This window comes from Thermobia domestica, chromosome 13 (genome assembly GCF_964235325.1).
Source record: "Thermobia domestica chromosome 13, izTheDome1.hap1.1, whole genome shotgun sequence".
Classification (NCBI taxonomy): Eukaryota; Metazoa; Arthropoda; class Insecta; order Zygentoma; family Lepismatidae; genus Thermobia; species Thermobia domestica.
Window position 1 is genome coordinate 77,362,960 of NC_137466.1, and position 22,487 is coordinate 77,385,446.

Sequence of the window (22,487 nt, forward strand, 5' to 3'; positions counted from 1 at the left end):
AAATTAATTGCAATTGATTTCAATTTGTAATTGACAATTAATTTCAATTGCAATTGAATTCAATCATAAAATTTGCAATTGAATTTTCGTCAACTGTTAATTGTTAATTGGTTACCAGGCAATTGAAACTTTTAATTGTTAATTGTCAATCGTAAAGGGTGCAATTGAAACATTTAATTGTTAATTGCAATTGACAATTGAAACTTGTAATTGTTAATTGAAATTGTTAATTGCAATTGAAATCAGCAATTAAAACTGAAGATAAGAATATGTGTATATATTGTGTTGTCCACTTGTTACTGTTTTACATATTTCAAATAAGGTACTTATAAGAAATGCTGGATAACTACCATCCCCTCGCCCCCCTAGGAAGAAAGCCGTGAAACTAAGTATTTTTTAAATATATTATGTTTATGGTCCTCTTCCCCTCGAAAGAAGAACTTTATATGCCCGTCATGCATACAACAGAAATGGGCACGAGCGAGTTCGAGCAAGTTTTCTTTAAAACTCGACTCGACTCGAAGCAGACATCTTTGAGCTCGACTCGAGAACTCGGCTCGAAAAATTTCCCCCAACTCGACTTGAATTCGGATCGAGTTTCCAGTCAAGTCGAGCCAAAACGAGCCAATTTGAGCTAAATCCTTTGTGTAGTTCCAAGTACAACTCTCTTCAAGTATCCTACATAGACAATATAATTATTAATGAAACAACTACTACTACTATAATTATTATTATAACTCCATGTACCTGTATAAACATGGAATATAGGCGATTTGTATCTGAATACTAAAAATTAGTTGATTGTCAATCTCGGTCGTCAAGAAATCTTCAGGAGGCAAGGACATCGGTCACGAGGTTCTAGGTTTGAGTTCAGGAGGAGGAAGTATTCGTGCTCGAGCCAAAAATTGTTAAAAGTTATAGGACTCCAGCCAAACATGTTCAAAACTGCTCGACCCGGGTTTAGGGTTGTCAACGACTCAAGTGGCTCGCTCACAGCTCATTCACTTATCGAGCCGAACCGAGAAATGAGCTGAGCAAACAGCTCATCCAACCGAGCCAGCTCGAGCCGATGGCTCACACGAGAAGAACCGAACCGAACTGATTGCTTACCCCAACCGAGCCGGTTCGAGCCATCGGCTCAGTTAAGCTGACTCGAACCGAGCCTATGGTCTCGTTTCAACGGAGCTGGTTCGAGCCATTGGCTCCAATCGAGCCGAGTCGATGACTCGTCCCTACCGAGCCGGCTCAAGCCATCGGTTCAATTGACCCCAGTCGATGGGTCATCCCAACCAAGCCAGCTCAAGCTGTACGCTCAGTTGAACCGAGCCGAGCCGGTTGACATCACTATCCCGGTTGGGCTTCTACTTTGGCTAAAAAATTGGACCGTGCAGTTCTCAGCCTTGATGGTAATAACTACAGTAAATATATACTTATATTGGTGCTCACGGCGTCATTAACTTGTTCCCCCACCAACGAATTTCGAGGTACTTTGTTTTGCATCTTTATTGAATGTTTTGTGTCGCTTTATGCGCCTATTCCCACATTTTGTGCGTCACCGGAAGTGGGTCAAAATGGGCCTACAAACATGGCGGAACAAGTTATTGCTGTTCCGTCACCAACGAATTTCGAGGTCGCTTCTTTCGCATCGTTTAGTGCCAGTTTCTTGCCGTTTTGAGCGCGTATTTTCACGTTTCGTGTGTCACCGGAAGTGGATCAAAATGGGCTTCCAAGATGGGACGAAAATGACCAAGAGTTCCGCCACTATCGAATTTCGAGGTTAATTTCACATCGCGTACTCTTTTGTGCGCCTACTTCGAAGGTTTTGTGCGTTACTGGAAGACGGTCAAAATGGGCCTCAAATGTGGGACGAAAATGACCCACTGCTCCGCCACTACGGAATTTCGAGGTCCTTCCTTTCGCACCGACTACTGAAGTTTTGTGCCGTTTCGTACTTTTATTTCCACGTTTTGCGCGTCACCGGAAATGGGTGAAATTGGGCTTCCAAGATGGGACGAAAATGATAAAGAGTTCCGCGACTATCGAATTTCGAGGTCGTTAGTTTCACATCGCGTACCCTTTTGTGCGCCTATTTTGACGTTTTGTGCGTCACTGGAAGACGGTCAAAATGGGCCTCAAAGGTGGGATGAAAATGACTCATTGCTCCGCCACTACCGAATTTCGAGGTCCTTCCTTTCGCACCGACTACTGAAGTTTTGTGCCGTTTCGTGCCCCTATTTCTACGTTTTGTTCGTCACCAGAAGTGTGTCAAGATGAGCCTCCAAGGTGTGACGAAAATGACCCACTGTTTCGATACTATCGAATTTCTAAATCGTTACTTTCGCATCGTTTAGTGGCTTTTTTAAAAAAAAGTTTTCTGCACCTATTTCTCGTCTTGTGCATCCCCCGAGGTGAATTAAACGGGCCTTTAAAGTCGGAGTTAAATGGCTCACTGTTTCGCCACTATCGAATTTCAGGGTCGGTTCTTTCACATCGTTTAGTGCCTGTTTTGTACGTTTTGTGCTTCACCGGAAGTGGGTCAAAATGGACCTACGAATATAACGAAACAAGTTAATGCTGTTCCGCCACCAACGAATTTGAAGGACGTTTCCTTCACATCGTTTAGTGTGTATTTTTACCGTTCTCTTCGCCTACTTCCACGTTTTGAACATCACCAGAAATGCGTCAAAATGGTCTATCGAAGTGTGAGGAAAAAGAGCCATTGTTCCGCCACTATCGAATTCGGAGGTCGTTTCTTTCGCATCGTATAGTGCCTGTTTTGTACCGTTTTGTGCTCCTATTTCCACTTTAGTGCGACAACGAAAATGGGTCAAAATGGCCTACAAGTATAGCGGAATAACTTAATGCTGTTCCGTCACCATCGAATGTCGAGATCGTTTCCTTCACATTTTTTATGCATGATTTGTGTCGCTTTGTGCATCAGTGGAAATGCATAAAGGCCAAAATGAGCCTTGAAAGTGGGATGAATATGTCTTTTTCTGCCATATTTGTAGGCCCACAAAACGTGAAAATATGTGCAGAAACGATACAAAACATGCACTAAACAATGCGAAGAAAGCGACCTCGAAATTCGATACTGGTGGGAGAGTGGGTCATTTTTCTTCCCACATTGAATTCCAATTCTAACCCACTACCATTGACTTACAAAACGTGGAATTAGGCTTACAAAACGATAGAAAACACGCACAAGGCGATGTGAAGAAAACGACCTCGAAATCGTTCCTGACAGAACAGCATTAACTTGTTCCGCCATATTTGTAGGATAACGTTACCCATTTCCGGTGACGCACAAAACGAGGAAATAGGCGCACAAAACGACACAAAAATGGAAATTTAGCTTAATTACATGTAAATTTTAAGTTTGTAAGCTTAATTACATGGAAAATTTTATATATATATTTTCCTTTACATTGGTCTATTTTACGTTGATTTGGGACTTTCAAATTTTATTCTTTTTTCCACTGAAAAGTATCTATAATTCAACATGGAAATAATTATTAATGATAATTACAATAATTATCTATATAATTGAATTCATTGTAATTTGGTCCATGACAAACACTTTACCTTTTTGTACTACCTGTTATGCCCGTTCTTCGCACGGATCAGATAAAATATCAATGTAAACAAACTGAACAACGGGAGAACAATTAAGAAACGTTTCTAAAATTGGGTATATTTTGTGTGAATATATATCCAACAACGTACACGTGTTTTCATTGGGAAGGCCGATGGGGGCTGAATTTGAACGTAAACCCTATCGGGGCTGTCACTATACATCTGAGCAATCCCGATAAATATGGATTGGATACAAATATTGTTCATTTTCTACTACTTTTACATGTCCCGGTGAACGCCCCCTCAGACCCCCTTGGTTCGAATTGTGAAAAAAATCTCCTCTGGGCCCCAGCCGATACCGTGAAAACTATGAATGTGACACTAACATCTGCCATTTTCTACTACTTTTTTACATATTCCGGTAAAAGCCCCTATGATCCTCTGGTTCCAATTTTGAAACAACAACGCCTCTGACCCGCAGCCGATGGGGGCTGTATTTGGAAGTCAACGCCTGTGGAAGTTTCACCATTCATCTCAGCGATAGCGAAAACTATGGATTTGACATTAATATCGGTCATTTTCCATTATTTTTACATGTCTCGCAATTCCCCACCCCCGATGACTCCCGGCCGGCATACAATGGCGGCTAAATTTGAAAATTATCGCTAATGAAAGTATCACCATTGATCTCAGCGACCGCGAAAACTACGGATTTGACACTAATATCGGTCATTGTGGATTATTTTTTACGTCTCGTGATCCCCTTTATAATGCTCTCGTTCCTTAGATGATGGAGGCTAAATATGAAAGTAAACGCGGCCTTGAGTTTCACCATTGAGCTCAGTGACCCCGAAAACTATGGATTTGACATTAATATCGGTCATTTTCGATTATTTTTACGTGTCTCGGAACTCCCCCCTCTGGTGACCCAAGGCCCGCATACAACGGTGGATGAATTTGAAAGTTATCGCTAATGGTAGTGTCAGCATTGATCTCAGCAACCGCGATAACTATGAATTTGTCTCTAATATCGGTCATTTTGGATTACTTTTACGTTTTGGTACCTCCCCGCCCCGTTGACCCACGGCCCGCAGCCGAATAGGGTGAATTTGGAAGTTAATGCAATCGGAGTTTCACCATTGATCTCAGTGAACGCAAAAACTATGAAATCGACACTGATATCGGTCATTTTCTACTGCTTTTACATTCCCGGTAAACGCCTCCCTGAGATCCCCTGGTTCGAATTTTGTCAAAAACACTTCGCCTTGGTGTGGGACCTGGACCAAGGTATCTTTGACCAAAAATTGGTAACTCTCGGTCAACTTGTCTGATCCTCAGGCGGGTCCGGTAAAAGTCTCCCTGTGACCCCCTAGTTCGAAATTTGAAAAAAGACTCTTCGTCTTGATCTGGGGCCTAGACCAAGCTACCCGTGACCAAATTTTGAAAAGTTTCGGTCCACTCGTCTGGTCCACAGGCCGCACAAAGATAGACAGACAGACACGAACAAACTCTTCATTTTATTTATACAGTGAAACCTCTCTAAAGCGGACAGCCGTGGGGAATCAAAAATTGTCCGCTATAGAGAGGTGTCCGCCTTAAGGAGGTTTCAATATTTTCTTACGTAAATTAGTAAATAAGGTAATATGCATTTAGAAAAAAAAAATATTTTTGCATGAATCATGTATTCACGAATATTACCAAAATGTTACTGTACCTGCATTACCCTTCGCCATCCAATACTTTATGTTCTAGGCACAACATGCAAATAAGATGTTATAGTCTCTGCACTTTACATTTATCACTACTTACTAGGTTTTCAGTATGTCGCTTTAATTTGTGGGTTAATTGCACTCCATTATTGTCTTTTTTGAGACAATATGTACCCGCAGACGAAAAATAACGAACATTTCTTCTGCTTGGTTAGAGATTCCAGCGGGACAGTAGAATAATGTGTCATCCCAAAATTCGGGCAACTGCCAGTCACTTCTGTGTCTAAAACAGCTTGGGTGGGAGTGGAATGCAAGAAAGAAAGAAAGAAAGAAAAAAAAAAAAACATGAGAGTGTTGTTCAACAGGAGAAGCTTCGGCTGGGTTACTGAGCAGACAGTTGAGGAGGCAAAATGTTGTGACAATACTTCCTTGGTGACACATGTATAAATTACTAAAGATGTACTTTTACAGTACTTTTCAACTTGTTTCTAGAGAAAGTGTCCGTAGTGCGGAGGTAAATAATACTTATAAAAGACAGAAAAGACTGTCCGTGTCCGTACTGGATAGTGTCCGCTTTAGAGAGGTTTGACAATATGTTTTTTCCTATTACAGTGTTTGGGGATTACAAAATATGTCCGTTACGGGAGGTGTCCGCTTTAAAGAGGTGTCCGTTAGTAGAGGTTTCACTGTATTAGAAAGGTCAGATCCGACGTTATTGTAATAGAGCGGTGCTTGAGCGATTGATCGTAGAAATTCAAACTCCGATGAGTGATAATTTCATAGGCTTGTTTTATTACAAGTTTAAACTTTTTAGTCAGTAGAAAAGAGGGCGTGAATCATGGGTCAGAGTTGATGACAATGGGTTTTGGTGGGTCTGTGTGTCACAGTGGGTGAGAGTGGTTCATGGTGGGTGGTGGGTCAGAGTGGGTCACGGTGGGTTGTGGATCACGATGGGTGGTGAGTCAATTGGTCGTGGCTAAAGTTTTCATTGCCCTGCGCCCTCTCTGAACTACTGTATTGAAAATTAATCAGTGAAAATCAATTGCAATTGATCAATCAATTGAAAGTAATTGCTGTGGAAATCAATTGCAATTGAATTAATTGCCAATTAATTTCAGTTGCAATTGAATGACTGAATTCAATTGCAATTACTTTCCACTGCAATTACTTTCAATCAATTGATTAATTGCAATTGATTCTCCATTATTAATGGCCAACTGCAATTAACAATTAACCATTACTTAGTTCAATTGTTAATTGCAATTAACAATTAATTTTACAGATTAATTGTTAATTGTTAATTCAATTGAAATTTGCCCAACACTGATACATATATATGTACTAGGGGCGTCCAATCCTTGAGTTCCAGTCTTGTAGGTTGGTTCTCCTCAAGATTCGACATTTAGGAAGGTGCCTTCACATATACTTGTTCTTCCCGTGAATGTTACCCTTCCCAAACCCCATCGCGGTTATATGGTTGATGGTCTTCTGCATTGGAGACCGAAGTTCGATTCCTGGTAGGAGCTCATGTGCTTCAGATCCCACGTTAAGCTGTAGGTCCATATCTCATATAACCTCACTGTTGAAGGGAATGCTAAACTGCTCAACAAGCCCTTACTTTCTGGCGCTTTACTCTTCCGAATTCTGGTTTAGTGTGCCAGTATTCTTTGAATTATGATGACTCTTTGGTTTCAAGGATTCCTGTTCTTCTTCCAGTTGTCAGTGTCTTTCCCTACTTTATCTCTTACGTTCAGCAGGTGTCTTCTCTGCTAAGAGTATCATAACATTAGTAAAATTTATAAATATGCGAAACTGCTTATTTTTTCGTAGATTTTTTTTAAAGCAAATCTTTCTGTAAGTTCACAATAATGACTTAACGAGAACAAATGTTGCTAACTAACTATATTCCTGAATAATATGAATAGAGTAAATGACGTACTATTATTTACAGTAAACGTGTAAGATCCTCATTTGTATAATAACTAGTTGTTCCTTCCAAGCCTTCGGCTTGCTGTAAGCTAGAGGTTACAGTCGTGGTTAGGTAGAAGTTCTAATTATTGTTGGGAGAGAGCTAATCTTGATATGATAGCCCCTTGATTCGATCCCCAGGAGGAATATACAATTGAATTTGGCCTTGGATTAAGAATTGGATTTGGCTTTGGAAGCAGCGATCCGTTACATTCGTAAAATCCGTTTTGTTTGATGCTGTAATGCTCAATTATAGCAAAATTATGTTCCAAAATTGGATCTTTAATAAAATACTTGAACATGTTATATTTCCAATACCGATGTAAAATCGGAAGGAAGGTTTACTTACAGAGCCAATTAAACATGAGCAAGGCTCGAATTCAGGACAATTGAATGTAGTTCAGATAACATACAACGTTGAATGGTTAGAATTTTTAGAAATAAAACTCTAGGTATGCCTTTACAGAAAATGCTTTGTCAAGAAAGGAAGTGAGAAAAGGGATAAGAATAATGGATGCGAATTTACGTTCTCCAATTCTTAATGTTGGCATAGTACCTTGCTGGCGATGAATATTGAGGTTTCCATTCTGCTCCTTGAATTTTCTCCAATGTTATACCAACTAACAGAGAGACCTTCAATAGCTTTTCTCTCTATCTGTCTATCTGTGTTTGAGACAAATTTTTGGTGTCTCTTGTATATTAAAGAAAGCTTAGATAACTTTAACCTCTGAAGTGATGTCCATTCCTACAATACTAGGCATAAAGACATTTTAAATACTTCAAAAGTCAGGTTAACCACCACACAAAAATGTTATAAGTATACGGATATAACATTATTTAATTTACTACACCAAAGTTCACGCACAATATCTCATGATAATTACAAAAATACTGTAAATCGTTCTTATAAAAAGCTCATATATAGCATGACAGAATTCGAAGAGGTTTGTTATCAAGAATTAAAGGAAAATATTAATATATAGGTAAAATTTATTTGATAAAATTTGTAAATATTATATTTATATATATATATTCTCTTTGACAATGTCTATTTTAACATACGCTGATTAATAACAGTAAAGCATATCTTATCTAATTGTTTGATCCTCAAATCCTTTGTATAAACCAATTCTAATGATTTGGTAATCATTTCACGATGTTTCTCCTACCCATGGGCGTCTCTGGCATGTAAAAATTGAGGGGGACGTTTAGATGAAACAATGTTTCTAGACCCCAACTAAATTTACATAAAAACCGTGAGGTAAATAGGAAGCTACTTGAATTAAGAGCTAGCATGATCTGGTTTGTACCTTTACCAAAACAATTAATTGCAATATTGTTCCATCACTGGTACTGGTAAGTCACTTTGTACATATGGCAAGTTTCTATATACTATGATCCTTAAGGACTTTCATCTTGATGTAGAAATTATACCATTAATTTTATATTTCTCTATCTCGTTTTCTTCCATCATACCCTCTACACGTCACTTAAAATAACATTTCTTCTTCAACAATATCCTAACTTCTTTTTAATTATTTACTTTTATGTTTCTTTACCCCTATTATTTCTAGCGCCCCTTATTCATTTATCATTTCAATCAGCTGTTTCCATTTTCTCCAGCATTCAAAGTTCCGAGAAATTAAGTACAATATATATTAGGGTGGATCAAAAAAAAATCAAAGTTGTCCAATTAAATAGCACTAGATGTAATAGTTCTGTATTGACTAGTATAACATTCGTGATTTTTTTCATAATTTTTGTACTCCATATTCATTCTCCAGAAGATAAATGTTTGCAATTTTTATGAAAATTAGAATTTTTTGAAAGTATTGAATATTTTTTTTTCAAGCTGCTTAATGAAATCGAACTAGGTGACAAAAGTTATATAATGACTAGATTGACTACACCATTCATGATTTTTAAAATTTGCATCTTCATTCCCCACATGTGCCTGAAATTTTGCAGTTTTTATGGTATATTCTAAGACATATTCTAGAGCATTTAGATGGTCCTCAAAAATTCTCGGGAACTATAGGAAAAGTTCAACCAATTGTGAAATTTTACCAATCGTTAATTCTCAAACGATTGAAGGAAGTTTCTTGACCATGGAAGAAAAAGACGTCAGAAACCTTAGCACAGACCAAAGGTACATATGTGTAATAGGATGGAGCAAAATGGGGAGTTGATTATCAAAAGTTGTCCAACGAAATAGCACTGTGTGTCAAAAGTTGTGTATTGACTAGTATAACATTTGTGACTTTTTTCATAATTTTTAACTTCATCTTCGTTCCCCGCAAGGGCCTTAAAATTTTGCAATTTTTATGAAAATTTGAATTTTTGAAATTATTATTATTATTATTATTATTATTATTATTATTATTATTATTATTATTATTATTATTATTATTATTATTATTATTATTTGCCGAATGAAATCGAACTACGTGACAAAAGTTATATAATGACTTGATTGACTACACCATACATAATTTTTAAAATAATTTGCGTCTTCATTCTCCGCAGGGGCCTGAAAGTTTGCAGTTTTCATGATAAATTGTGAAATTTCACTTAAAATGTTAAAAAGTTTTAAAATCCCCCAAATCACTTCATACTAGCTTAGAAAAAAGTTGTGTTCACTACCATAATACCCATGATTTAAAAATAATTGTTGTGCTTTATCTTATTGCCTGCAGGGGCCTTAAAATTTTGAAATTTATACGGTAAATCTCAAAATTCATTGAAGACACTGACAATTTCCAAGAACTGTCAAATAATATCTTACTAGATGTCAAGTTTTGTGCGTGACTAGTATGATTTAAAAAAATATTTTTCCTTTATCTTCGTTACTTCCAACAAGTTTTAAAATGCAGTTTCACAGTGTTATCTAAAAATACATTGAGCATAATTTTAAGATACATTATGTAAATATAACAATTTTGCATGCAAATTATTTTTGATATGCAGCTTTTTGCTGGTTCCCAGAACTCACCACGAGGAGGTGGGTGCATGTGGAGTTCCGCCCATCCCCTCATCCCATCCACCCTACCTTTGGAAATTATCTCTTTAACTCGTTGGTTTGTATTCAAATTTTCTTTCGAATGTGAAAATAATTGACCTATCCAAATGTCTTGCTCTGATATATCCATCTCGAACTAATACACCACACACTTCAGACGAAGCTTTGGTAACAGTTTTAACGCACCTCTCGACTGCTTGGATATAACATGGCAAGTGGAAAACAGGCGGAAGGACAGATGAATCTTCTGTTACACATTTCTGTATATCCTCCTCCGACAAATGGTTCGACAGGGGTGGATCGGTTACTTCGCGTCCTTGCCAGTTGATTGGATCAATATAATCCTGAGCACTAACGCGTATTGCTGGAATACTGAACATGAGTACAGAAGGTGTTTGGTGTGAGCTTTTTGACTTTGTGTCAGGATACTACGCATAGCTAGTTCTCGAATATGCTTTCGATCTTCAGCGAGCAGAAACTAGTAAATTCTCCGCATGCGCTAAGAAACCATTGCGTTGAATTGTCCTGTCTACAATGAGCTTCAGTTCATTGTTTAAGTACCGTGAAAAGGCTACAGTACGATATAAGTTCACAGAAGCATCCTTGACAGTAGAGTTACATAACCATATCGGAGCATACACTTTCATGATGAATGTAACAAGCTCCTTCAAGTTCGAAGATGGGTCAGTAGTGCTTATGTACACTAAAAGCATTCTGTTGGCAGTAGTGATCCATTTTGCATGGGATAATTTTCCACGATTTCTTGATACAAGATTCGGTGAACAGTCACCAGCGGATGTTGCTATGCAAGTATTCCACATATACCGGGTGCACCATTTATAATGTCCCACCTTTATAACAGAGGAACTAAGAGAGTGAGAGAAGCGAAACTTTGCACAAAGCAACTACAGGAAGGGGGACATCTATCCATGTATTGGGTAACATCACTAGGTAAACAGTGTTGCCAACCCAATATAAAGTTATGATTTTTTAAATAGAATGACCTAAATTTAATATCATAATTCGAATCAGCAATGAAAACAAAGACGAAAGAGATGACACTCGCAGATCAGTGTTGCATACTTTTTGAGAAATATTGTAAAACATATGTCAAATTTAAATGCCTTTAACACACACAAGGAATGAAGTAGTAACTATTTGTGCACATTAAATGAAATACTGGAAAGAACTCTTTAAAATGACTTCAAGTTTAGAAGGATCAGTTAAACAGTGTTGCCACAACAGAAGAGAGAAAAATTGAGTTTGGAAATAGTGCAATAACTTGCAAAAGGTCCCTAGTACAGTATAGGTTTAAATGCATAGAGGAAATCAGTATGTCATAAGGAGCATTGTCACGTTTATTTGAGATCGATAAGTCAAGTACTTACCAAGATATTCGGTACTCTGTAAAAGCTGAGAATTTTGTGCTGTACAAGATGGTAACGCTGTTTCAAATTTCCCTTTTTTCCCTCAGCGTTGGAAAAATCGTGAAGAAATGATTAAAATGAAATAAAACATTAACCAATGGACATACAATGAAATGAAACCCATTTGAGTCCTTGAAGGGACTAATTAAACGTAATGTGAATATAAATTGTTCTTGAGTTAGTAATATCAATTCAAATTTTAACAGGATGGTAGAAATACGTTTACGAGACCTACCTAATAGCTATTTCGTGCAGTGAATATACTTATTCTCGTGCAACTTTAGGGGAGTAATATCGAAACAATTCAATATTATCTGTAAATATTACCGACTTGTTATTATTTCTTTTTTAAACACGAATGAATGAAATAAGCATGAGTGTTCCAATTGAAGCAATACAAAGGATGATTTGTGAGCGCAATTTCTTTGGCTGTATTGTAGCTGTTGGGTGTAGCCTAGTGGTGTAATCAAGATAATTATTCACTTTCTTCGTTTCCACGTCTAAGAGGATCATTCGGAAGCATTGTTCAAGAAATTGTTCATACAAGAAATGCAAGAAGTCATTATAACTGCTATGCCTATGATCACTAACAAAATGTTAAATATTGCTTTGCGTTGACGTAACCCATATCGGAATAGTTCCCCAAGTCTTTGGCATTACCCATCAGGTCACGAAACAAATTTCTTTGTGTGGTATACTTTGTACAGATGAACTCTCACTTAGGAACTTAAAATTTTAAAGTCATTGGCCCTAACTGACAATTTTTTTATTTATTATTATTTTGCTAGCACATTATAAATCGCTACAAAGGTTAGCTGTATGAGTTGTAGCCTATATGAACCAATGAAATAGGCATTTTTTCTGGAAATACCTAATTATATGTACCATAAAATTCGTGTATTTTTTAAATTTCTACTTTGCCTCCAACTTTTCAAACTGCACGTTATCTTTTGTATTTGTCAGCTCATTTATTGAATGTATAGTTACCAATCATCGAATAAGTTTGAAACGCGCTACTGCCTTTCATATGAAGCTCGACATAATGTTTTAAGTACATTTTTAGGAAGATTTCTCGTGCAGCTTTACTTTTGCCGTACAACTCGAAATAATTGTTCAAAAATTACAATTCTTTACAAATTCCTTCTTATTGTTTACTAAATGATTTGCGCTGGCCGACATGGAAACATATCAAATGGAATAGTTAAATTTCAAGGGGACCATCATAATCAATTGTTGAAAAATTAAAATTCTTCTAGGATTTGCGTGTAAATACGGCGTCCGGATGTATGCATAAAAACTGCAATGCAAAAAACAAGAAACAACCTTTGCTAGTAGGCCACTAAAAAGCACGAATGCTATCTAACCGAGTCACGGCAGGGCGAAACTGAAGGGCATATCTAGAGAGGGGGTGAGTCCGAAGGAAGCAGGTGCGTCAGCGAAGGTTGCTATATGCAAAAATAAGGATAGTGAAATGAGTGGATTTTGGTAATGATATGAGTTTCAATAATACTTGTCACGGTTTCATACTTGTAGCGTTCCACTTGTAAACATAAAATACAACTTATGTACACTGTGCACAAATACAGCACCGGTGGAAAATAGTTTCTAATACAACCATCATTTATATGCACTCACTTATTTTATCCCTAGTAAAGTACTCGTAAGAATTTTACACTATACTCCGCGCCACCCGAATTGGCGTGTGGCATCAACCAATAAACTCACAGTGCACTGTTCCTAAACCTTCAGGGAGGAATCAAATCATTCATAATTAATTTTGTTCGTATTTGTGGACAATTATGAATGAATAGGTTACTCCCTGAAGGTATAGTAACAGCGCACTGCGATCTTGTTGCCTGATGACGCACGCCAATTCGAGGGACGCGAACTATAGTAATCTACACTTGTAAACATAAAATACAGGTGTATTACTTTGTATTTAACTCTATCGCTTGCAGAAAATTGTTCTTTATGTCTTTTCATGCAAAATACAGACTTTTACCTGTAAATCTTTCAAAATTTGTTGCGCCAAAAGTAAAAAAGCACCATGTTTACTATAAACTCAAAGGTAAATAAATTGACTAAAATGCAAGTACTAGCAAGTAGTAAGACTGACGTAATGTACTATACACTGGCTCACGCACAACAATGCGTGATATGTTTGTAATATAGTGCTGATGGGATTCACTAAAATTTTACTTAGGTGTTTTTTTTTCTTTCTTTTTGTCCTTGAACATAAAATATGAGTTAGGATACGTAGGTTGGCTTTGGTTAGCTTAGTTTAGTATACATTTAGTAAACTCCTTCTATGATACTGCAGCAAACGTAAAAATTTGTGAATTTTGCATTAATATCACAAAAATCATTGGTTCAAGTTTTCTCTTACATACACAATTACTAGGTCGTAATTACTGAATGTCTTAAAATGTTTTATATGGCATCATTCTGCAGTGAATTGTGTTAACGAAATTTAAAATATGGCTTTTCTTCGATTATCGGTATGCAATAATAATAATTATTGCATCGTTTCTGCGTTCGTTTGCGATTCGCAAATTTTGCGAATATTATTACGAAAGTAGACTCATATACTGTTATTTAGCGTGGCACATAGACTGTTATTTGTTATGGTACCAATAGCTTCTAATGTTTGGAATTAGTATTTAGATGTACCGCTACGTACAACATTATGTCCTAGCAACTGTTCGGAAAATTTTTTGCAATGTATTGTACGACAGTCACTTCGAAAGTTCTGCACACTGAAAGATGTTATTCAAGCTAATAATTTATTGTACAAAATATCTTTACAGGCGTTCAATACAATCTTCATACTTGTTTATGACAACTTCCCAACATTTGGCAAATTCTGTATTCTGGATAGGGCACCTTCATTGTTGAGGTGTCTGATCACTCGGGTCACCTCACTCAAAGCTTCATCAATCTAATAAAAACGTTTTTCACAGAGTGGTTCTTTCAATTTGGGAAACAATTCAAAGTCTGGTGGGCTCAAATCAGGACTATATTGGGAAGGAAAGTACGAGTTCCCATCCATACTTGTTAAGTGTCTTTCCCATCCATACTACTCTTAATTGTAGAGCAGTATGCGGCCTTGCATTATCGTTCAGAATTCACCAGCTGCAAGAATGTCGGGATTTCTTTCAATACTTTTCGGACGCAAAACATTTTGCAGAAACAGCTTGTAATATACGCCTGGTATAGACGTCCCCTATGTCACTCTATTGTAGCCATCTCTCCATTCGTATCATACGTGATCATCGTGAGTAAAACGTTTAATTGTTGCTAGCAGAATTTCTTCGGGCGTGAAGAGTCTGAACTGTTTTAATGTGACGACTGAAACTTCAGTTCTGGTTCAAACTCTCGTATCCAGGTTTCATCAATTGCAACAGTCGTTTGGAAAGCTGATCTCCTTCTGTTTGATAACGTTGAAGCAATTTTTCTGCGATTCTTTTGCAACATGCTTGCTGCTCTTTACTCAGATCATGCGGAACCCATCTCGTCTTCATTTTCAGCTTTTCAGCAATAATTTTGTAAAGTGAAGTGACAGATTTTTTGGTCTCATATGCAATTTTCTTACATATTTTCGTCGACCCTCTCTCAAAATGTCATTCACAATAATCTCAGGAGTGTAGTCTGTTGCAGTTGATGGTCTTTCACATCTTGAGGTGTCCGCAATGAATTCACGACCTTCACGGAAACGAGCTGAGCACCGAAATACAGTGCTATGATCCACTACACTATTTCGACAAACCTCCCGCAAAACAATGTAAATTTCAGTTGAATTCTTTCCACATAGAGTTTCGATGTTGATATAGGAACGCTTATCACCATGCGCATATACACTGTCGCTGAAATGCCTCCTCCATACGGACAAAAACCCGTATGAGTTTGCAACTTCGTTCAGTTCAAATAGATGAAATGATGGGTTTGGGTTTGCACGTATTTTTCCGAGAATAATCGCTTTTCAGACATATCATTTTGCAGTATATCATAATTCTATATTCAATTATTGTGAACCATTGTACAAAAAACAAAAGATTTTGATTGAATTATAATAGGAAAATACTGTGGTTAAGCCTTCTTAAAGTTAAACTGCGAGGGCACGGTTGGTCAGTGGTAGAGCACTTACCTCTGGTGCGTGGGGGTCCCTGATACGATTTCCGATCCAGTAAGTTTGCGGTGGATAACATCATGTCCATGGGGTTGTCGGGTACTCTCGCTTTCTCTCACATTCTCATCCCATTAATTGTTCTATCATCAGGCACTTGCCTTAATCATTGTCTCCCTTAGCCTAAATGGCATAAACGTGGGACGTTATACAGAAAGTTACGCTGCGCTAAGTAATACGATGTCGTATATAATTTGCAGAAGAACTATGGAATATTCTTTACACAGTATGTTCACACTATTTTGTTTACAAGCATACCCACCTTTGCGAACGCGCCTGGTCCCTATAGACACCTTGATTTTCCACTACTTTGGCCCAGCCCTGGCTTGGTTAAATACTTCCTTGTTTTTTGTGGCCATCCAGCATAGATTTGATTTTTTTACACTCTTTTCGTTTACTCGTCAACTCACTACGGATCCAATCGTTCATGGACCCACCAGGTTCTCCGTTTCCGATCAGATATATTTCCTGTTTTTAATGGACATCTAACAGGGGTTGTTTGGTGTTTGTTCCATTATAGCTTTTATGGCATATTTCTACGTGCTGTACTTTTACTCGTAACGTTTGGGTCCTCATAAGGGAGTCGGCACCTATGAATCCATAAATGCAACTCACTTCTTAAAAACAATTTATGCATTATTTGTAGTTACTTTCGTGGTGAATGAAATACAAAATAAGTTGTGTATGGTCCCCTAAAATTGGTCAATACGTATAAATATTGGATGATCTGAAAAATTTTGCTACCATTTAACAGAACTTAGCCTATGTATTTTGTATTCAAATTTTTACACCTATTAATATCTACGTTGTATTGTCTTTTCCAACTTATATTCTGGAGAAAGAAATTAAATTAAAGAAATATATGTTTATGATGATCAAGAAACAATTATTTGTAACATACATTACAAAATTCATGAAACAGAAAAAATATTCTCTTTCCTTATTTTAAATATTTTGCTTTAATTCAACATGTCACAGAATATAACTTATGTCACAGATTAGTACTTTAATATTTCTCCAAGGCAGAGGGAAAAAGGGAATTTTGAAACAGCGTTACCATCTTGTACAGCACAAAATTCTCAGCTTTTACAGAGTACCGAATATCTTAGTAAGTACTTGACTTATCGATCTCAAATAAACGTGACGATGCTCCTTATGACATACAGATTTCCTCTATGCATTTAAACCCATACTGTACTAGGGACCTTTTCGAAGTTATTGCACTATTTCCAAACTCAATTTTTCTCTCTTCTGTTGTGGCAACACTGTTTAACTGATCCTTCTAAACTTGAAGTCATTTTAAAGAGTTCTTCCCAGTATTTCATTTAATGTGCACAAATAGTTACTACTTCATTCCTTGTGTGTGTTAAAGGCGTTTAAATTTGACATATGTTTTACAATATTTCTCAAAATGTATGCAACACTGATCTGCGAGTGTCATCTCTTTCGTCTTTGTTTTCATTGCTGATTCGAATTATGATATTAAATTTAGGTCATTCTATTTAAAAAATCATAACTTTATATTGGGTTGGCAACACTGTTCACCTAGTGATGTTACCCAATACATGGATAGATGTCGCCCTTCCTGTAGTTGCTTTGTACAAAGTTTCGCTTCTGTCACCCTCTTAGTTCCTTTGTTATAAAGGTGGGACATTATAAATGGTGCACCCGGTATATCTTTGGTCTGTGCTAAGGTTTCTGACGTCTTTTTCTTCCATGGCCGGGAAACTTCCTTCAATCGCTTGAAAATTAACAATTGGTAAATCTTCACAATTGGTTAAACTTTTTCCTATAGTTCCCGAAAATTTTTGAGGACCATCTAAATACTCTAGAATATGCCTTAGAATGTACTGTAGAGATATTGGATTTCCCTCATATTATTAATATTCAGTATATAAACAAATCTAGATTTAATAACGATTTTATTTTTTATTTTTTACTTTTTTTTCTTTATTTTCTTTGGATGATCAGAGACAGTCACAACTTGGAATACTAAGACAGTCAGCAAACATTTCAAAATTCTCTTTAGTAGACGATTCCTCATTCTTCATTCTTGGTAAATTTATGTAACTTATGTAATCTGATGTAACCAAAGTGTTCTGTAACTGTTGACAAATTATTAAATAAGTCGAATATTCCATTTACCTTGCACTTTCCTAAATCCTTACACGTGCGTACTTTAAATGTTTTTCCGCAATTTCAACGGCCATCTTCCTACTTTGGTTAATATAAAAACGTCCCAGGACCCGGAAGATGGGAGTAGCACACGAAAAGCGGAAAAATACACGAGGATCGAGTGTGAGCAACAGCAGAAGAAATCTATATCAAATCCCACGCTAATTTGATACAGAGGCCGAAACATGGAAACAACAAGTCCACAACCAGGAACTAAGGCACAAAATACTCATCCAAGGTCCTAAACGCCATAACAACCTTCCTTTTCTTTCTTCCTAAACAGACTCTCAACTCTCTCTTTTTTAAAATATTTGTTCTTATTTATTTCTACCCACATGCCCTACAAACTAAAAACGCTCGTCGTCTTCTCAAATACCTCTCAATTCTACCAGTGAGCTATATTTCCCAAATTAACGATTATAGTTTCTATTCTTTCTTCAAAACGACGACGAAAGCATTCCAACCGAATGCACAAGCGTAAGTTGGTGGAGATGCTGGGTACCCCACTTAAAATCTTGGTCTTTTTGAAGCAGAGTTTGAAGAGGATAAGCGATTTCCGAGAAATCCTTAACATACCTTCGCAAGAAGGAGCACACCCCTAAAAAAACTTTTTAAATTCTTCTTCGTGCGTGGACGTTGGAAATTCTGAATCGTGGCTAAGATTCGATCCGACACTTGCACTCCAAATTTTGATAAACGATGTCCCAACATGACAAGAATAATGTGCGATCTTTGTCTTCTCGGGAGACAATTTTAGTCCCCGTTCTCTAAGTTTTTCAAAAAGGACCTTGCACCAATGCACCATTTCGTTTACAGATGACGCGAAATGTAGAAGTCATCCACATAATGCATAATATTTGTACTTGGAACGCCTGCTAACGTCAATTTGACCAGTCTATTAAGCGCTGCTGCAGAAGAGATATGTCCCATAGGTAGGACACAATATTGATAATTTGACATGCCTGGTATCGAGAAGCCTGTACACTCTTTCGGCTCCTCTGTAATCGGAATTTGGAAGAACCCTTTGGTCAAATCGCTCGAGGTATAAAGTAGATGACCTGCCATACGATTGATTATGTCATCCACCGACGGTGTCGCAAAGTTCGAAGGATATGATTGCAGCTTTAATCCACGTAGATCACTTACGAATTGAAACTGATTATTACGCTTCCTAATAAGCAAGACGGGGTGGTTCCAGGGCGAGATTTTTTCCCTCAGAATCCCTTGACGAAGCATCGTGTCTAACTGCTGCTTGAGTACTCCACGGAGATGATAAGGCACTGAGTAGGGCGTCTTATTTACGGGTGTAGGATCGGATAGACGAATTTCATGAAGGTAGCCTCGTGCGAGTCCTATGTCCTCCTCAGACCAACTCCAAACATCAGGAAATTCTCGTATGAAACTGTAAAATCTTTTTTGTCTTTTGCAGATAGCTCGGGATTGACGTCGACACGACTAGGATCACAAAGTCGCCTGGACAGCTCCATCTTCTCTGGGGACGGTAGGCTTTTTTCTACCGACGAAAAACTCCTCTCCTCAGGCTCCTCTGGGACCTCCACAAAATCCTCAGCATCCCCAAGATGAGTACCTTGTCGCAGTTTGATCTCCTTAATGGTGGGATTCGTAACATACACCACGGGACATCCTCCGTTCACTATCGCACATGGGATAAAAATGTTTAGTATTTTTTCTATCCGGCGAGAGGGCGACAATAATAACTTCTTCCCCGAAATATCCCAACAACTGCGTAGCTTCACCAGAGTATGCGAGATCCCTGCGCAAACCTGGATGTTAAGACTTTTGACAAATTGACTTCTAAATTCCTCGGAGGCAACGTTTTTGAGGGAGGGCGTCCGAATCGAAAGAGAGTTAAATTTTGCTTATTGTAATCTAAAACAGCCCTGTGCTTTTCCAAAAAATCGGCGACAATCAAGGCCCATTATCAAAATTTGGAATAACTCTGAATACATGAGTAAACCATTTTTTACCAATCCTAAATTTTAGTAAAGCTATCTCAGAAACTTGTATCGACTTCCCTGTCACTCCCCGAAGTCTAGTATTTATACGGAAACGTTTAGCATTTTTCGGGACCAAATTTTCCCCCAGACAACTAATTTGGCTGCCACTGGCAATAATCAATTCTACGTCTTTCCCGTTCATAAAAGCTGACATATGAGGCAGTTCGTTAAAGGACACTATAGGGACTATAACGCAACCTTGAGTAGATTCGTCCCGACCAGCTACTCTGTCTGCGTGTTTAAAGAAGGCATACGACAATATCTCGAATATGATTGGGTAATTTGCATTTGTAACAAACAACGACAAAAGCATTCCAACCGAATGCACAATCGTAAGAATACGATAAAAACTGCAAAATTTCAGGCCCATGTGGGGAATGAAGATGCAAATGATTTTAAAAATCATGAATGGAGTATTCACTCTAGTCATTATATAACTTTCGTCACTTAGTTCGTTTTCATTAAGCAGCTTGAAAAAAAAATAATACTTTCAAAAAATTCTAATTTTCATAAAAATTACAAACATTTAAGACTCTTGAAAGGATATGAAGATGGAGTACAAAAATTATGAAAAAAATCACGAATGTCATACTAGTCAATACAGAACTTTTGACACCTAGTGCTATTTAATTGGACAACTTTGATCGTTTTCGATCCACCCTAATACTCGTATATATTGTCAACTTTTTGTAATGTCAACGTTTCGGCTTTGCGGCTTGGCGTCCACAGTGCAATATCCTACATCTGAGCCATTTCTGTAACTCTTCATTCAGTGATTCACACGGTGCGTTTCTCATCACGAACACCATAACTCTCATACTTTTCATCATCATAATGGTGAAATATTTTACCATTTCTCACATTGCTTTCTGTTTATTATTGCATTTTATATCTTCCTTATTAATGCTATTTAAGTGCTAAAAACTATATTCTTTTTTCTGAGACAACTGTAACTATCACAGCTTCAATCATTCCAGCCACCATGATTTTATCGTTTTCGTATTTATTTTATCTCAAATTATTTTCGCAAGTTTTCTAAATCTTTCCTGACGTTATATTAATTTTCGATTTAGATTTCGCAACAAATGTCATATGAAAAGGAAATACGCTTGTCCATTCAGCTCCTATCAAATTAAACTGTATCTTAATCAAACTTTTCTTTGCCACTCTTCTAGATAGTAAATAATGTCACTGAAAGACAAAATTGTTGTCGAACGTCTCTACCAACTTCACTATCCTATATCATATCTTGCATTCCAACTTTCAATGATTTGTTCATATGTAAGTTTCTTCCAAGTCTGATCTTTCATTCCATCCCAAGGATCTTTCAGATTACTTAGTTCAAGCTACTAAAACCTTTTCTTAAATCAACGAATATTACATACACTTCCTTCCCTTTGTCTGAAAATCTCTTACCGACTGGAAGCGAATTGCGTCTTCGTACTATGTCTCCTTCCAAATCAAGACTGTTCAACTTCCTTACTTCTCCTCTATTCTCTCTTTCATATTCGAGGAGTAACTTTTGCTGGCTGTAATGTGAAGATAACATCCTCTTAGAAAAAACATTTTAGATAACTCGAAATACAGTATGTTGCCCGTTTCGAAGCGAAATTTGCACCACTGACTGTGTGTCTGTTGAGGACATAGTAATTTTACTTTGATAGTCCCAGCACACTGGCTACCGTAAACGGCAGGCTGATTGTATTGTCCGTAGAGAACATACTACTAGCAGTGTGAAGTTTTTCATGTAACAAGACAAGTTTTTTGTGTGAGGTTTTTCATGAAGTTTTTCATGTTCCTACTTCAATAATTGTCTTTCTTATTCTTCATAGTCAATATTGAAAGGTTTCTTAACGGAATTTACGACAGCAGTGCTTGACAACGCAGAAAGTATTGTTACCGCAGCAGTAGAAATTTATCAACGCATATCAACCGACCTTTTACCGACGCCAACGAAATCTCACTACGTGTTCAATTTGAGAGATTTATCGAAATGTATTCAAGGAGTGCTGCAGGCAGACTCTGGATCAGTCAGGGAAAGTGTTCATATATTAAGGTAAGTATTTACAGACATTTTTTTTATCATAAAATGCAGAGTTCATTCTACGCATAACAATTGCTAGATGCGAGTAAGTTCCAGTAATAGTAATCAGAACGGAATTTAACATTTTCATTAAAATAGAGATAGTTTTCATTTATGGCTATACAAGTCAAACACTGCTGCGAAAAGATATGAGTAACGTTTAATGTGTTGTCTCACCAACTAGCTTTGGAACAATTTAACTTTATAGTGACATAATATTTGTGTTTACATCTTAAGACGTTGAAAGAATTTGCATCTGTTATAAAAGCCTGGTATTTTTATTTTATAATATTTAATCATCTTTTTTATGTTTAAGCATATCAATTTTA

General features: G+C 37.2%; 1 protein-coding gene across 1 annotated transcript in view; it reads left to right on the top strand.

Moving 5' to 3' along the window:
* The window catches only part of Dhc16F (Dynein heavy chain at 16F), a 418,273-nt gene that overhangs the window by 255,137 nt on the left and 140,649 nt on the right, over window positions 1–22,487 (top strand). Inside the window, exon 41 of the mRNA XM_081735970.1 lies at window positions 21,908–22,131. Within this exon, the coding sequence (XP_081592096.1) occupies window positions 21,908–22,131 (224 nt within the window). The remainder of the gene's footprint in view (window positions 1–21,907; window positions 22,132–22,487) is intronic.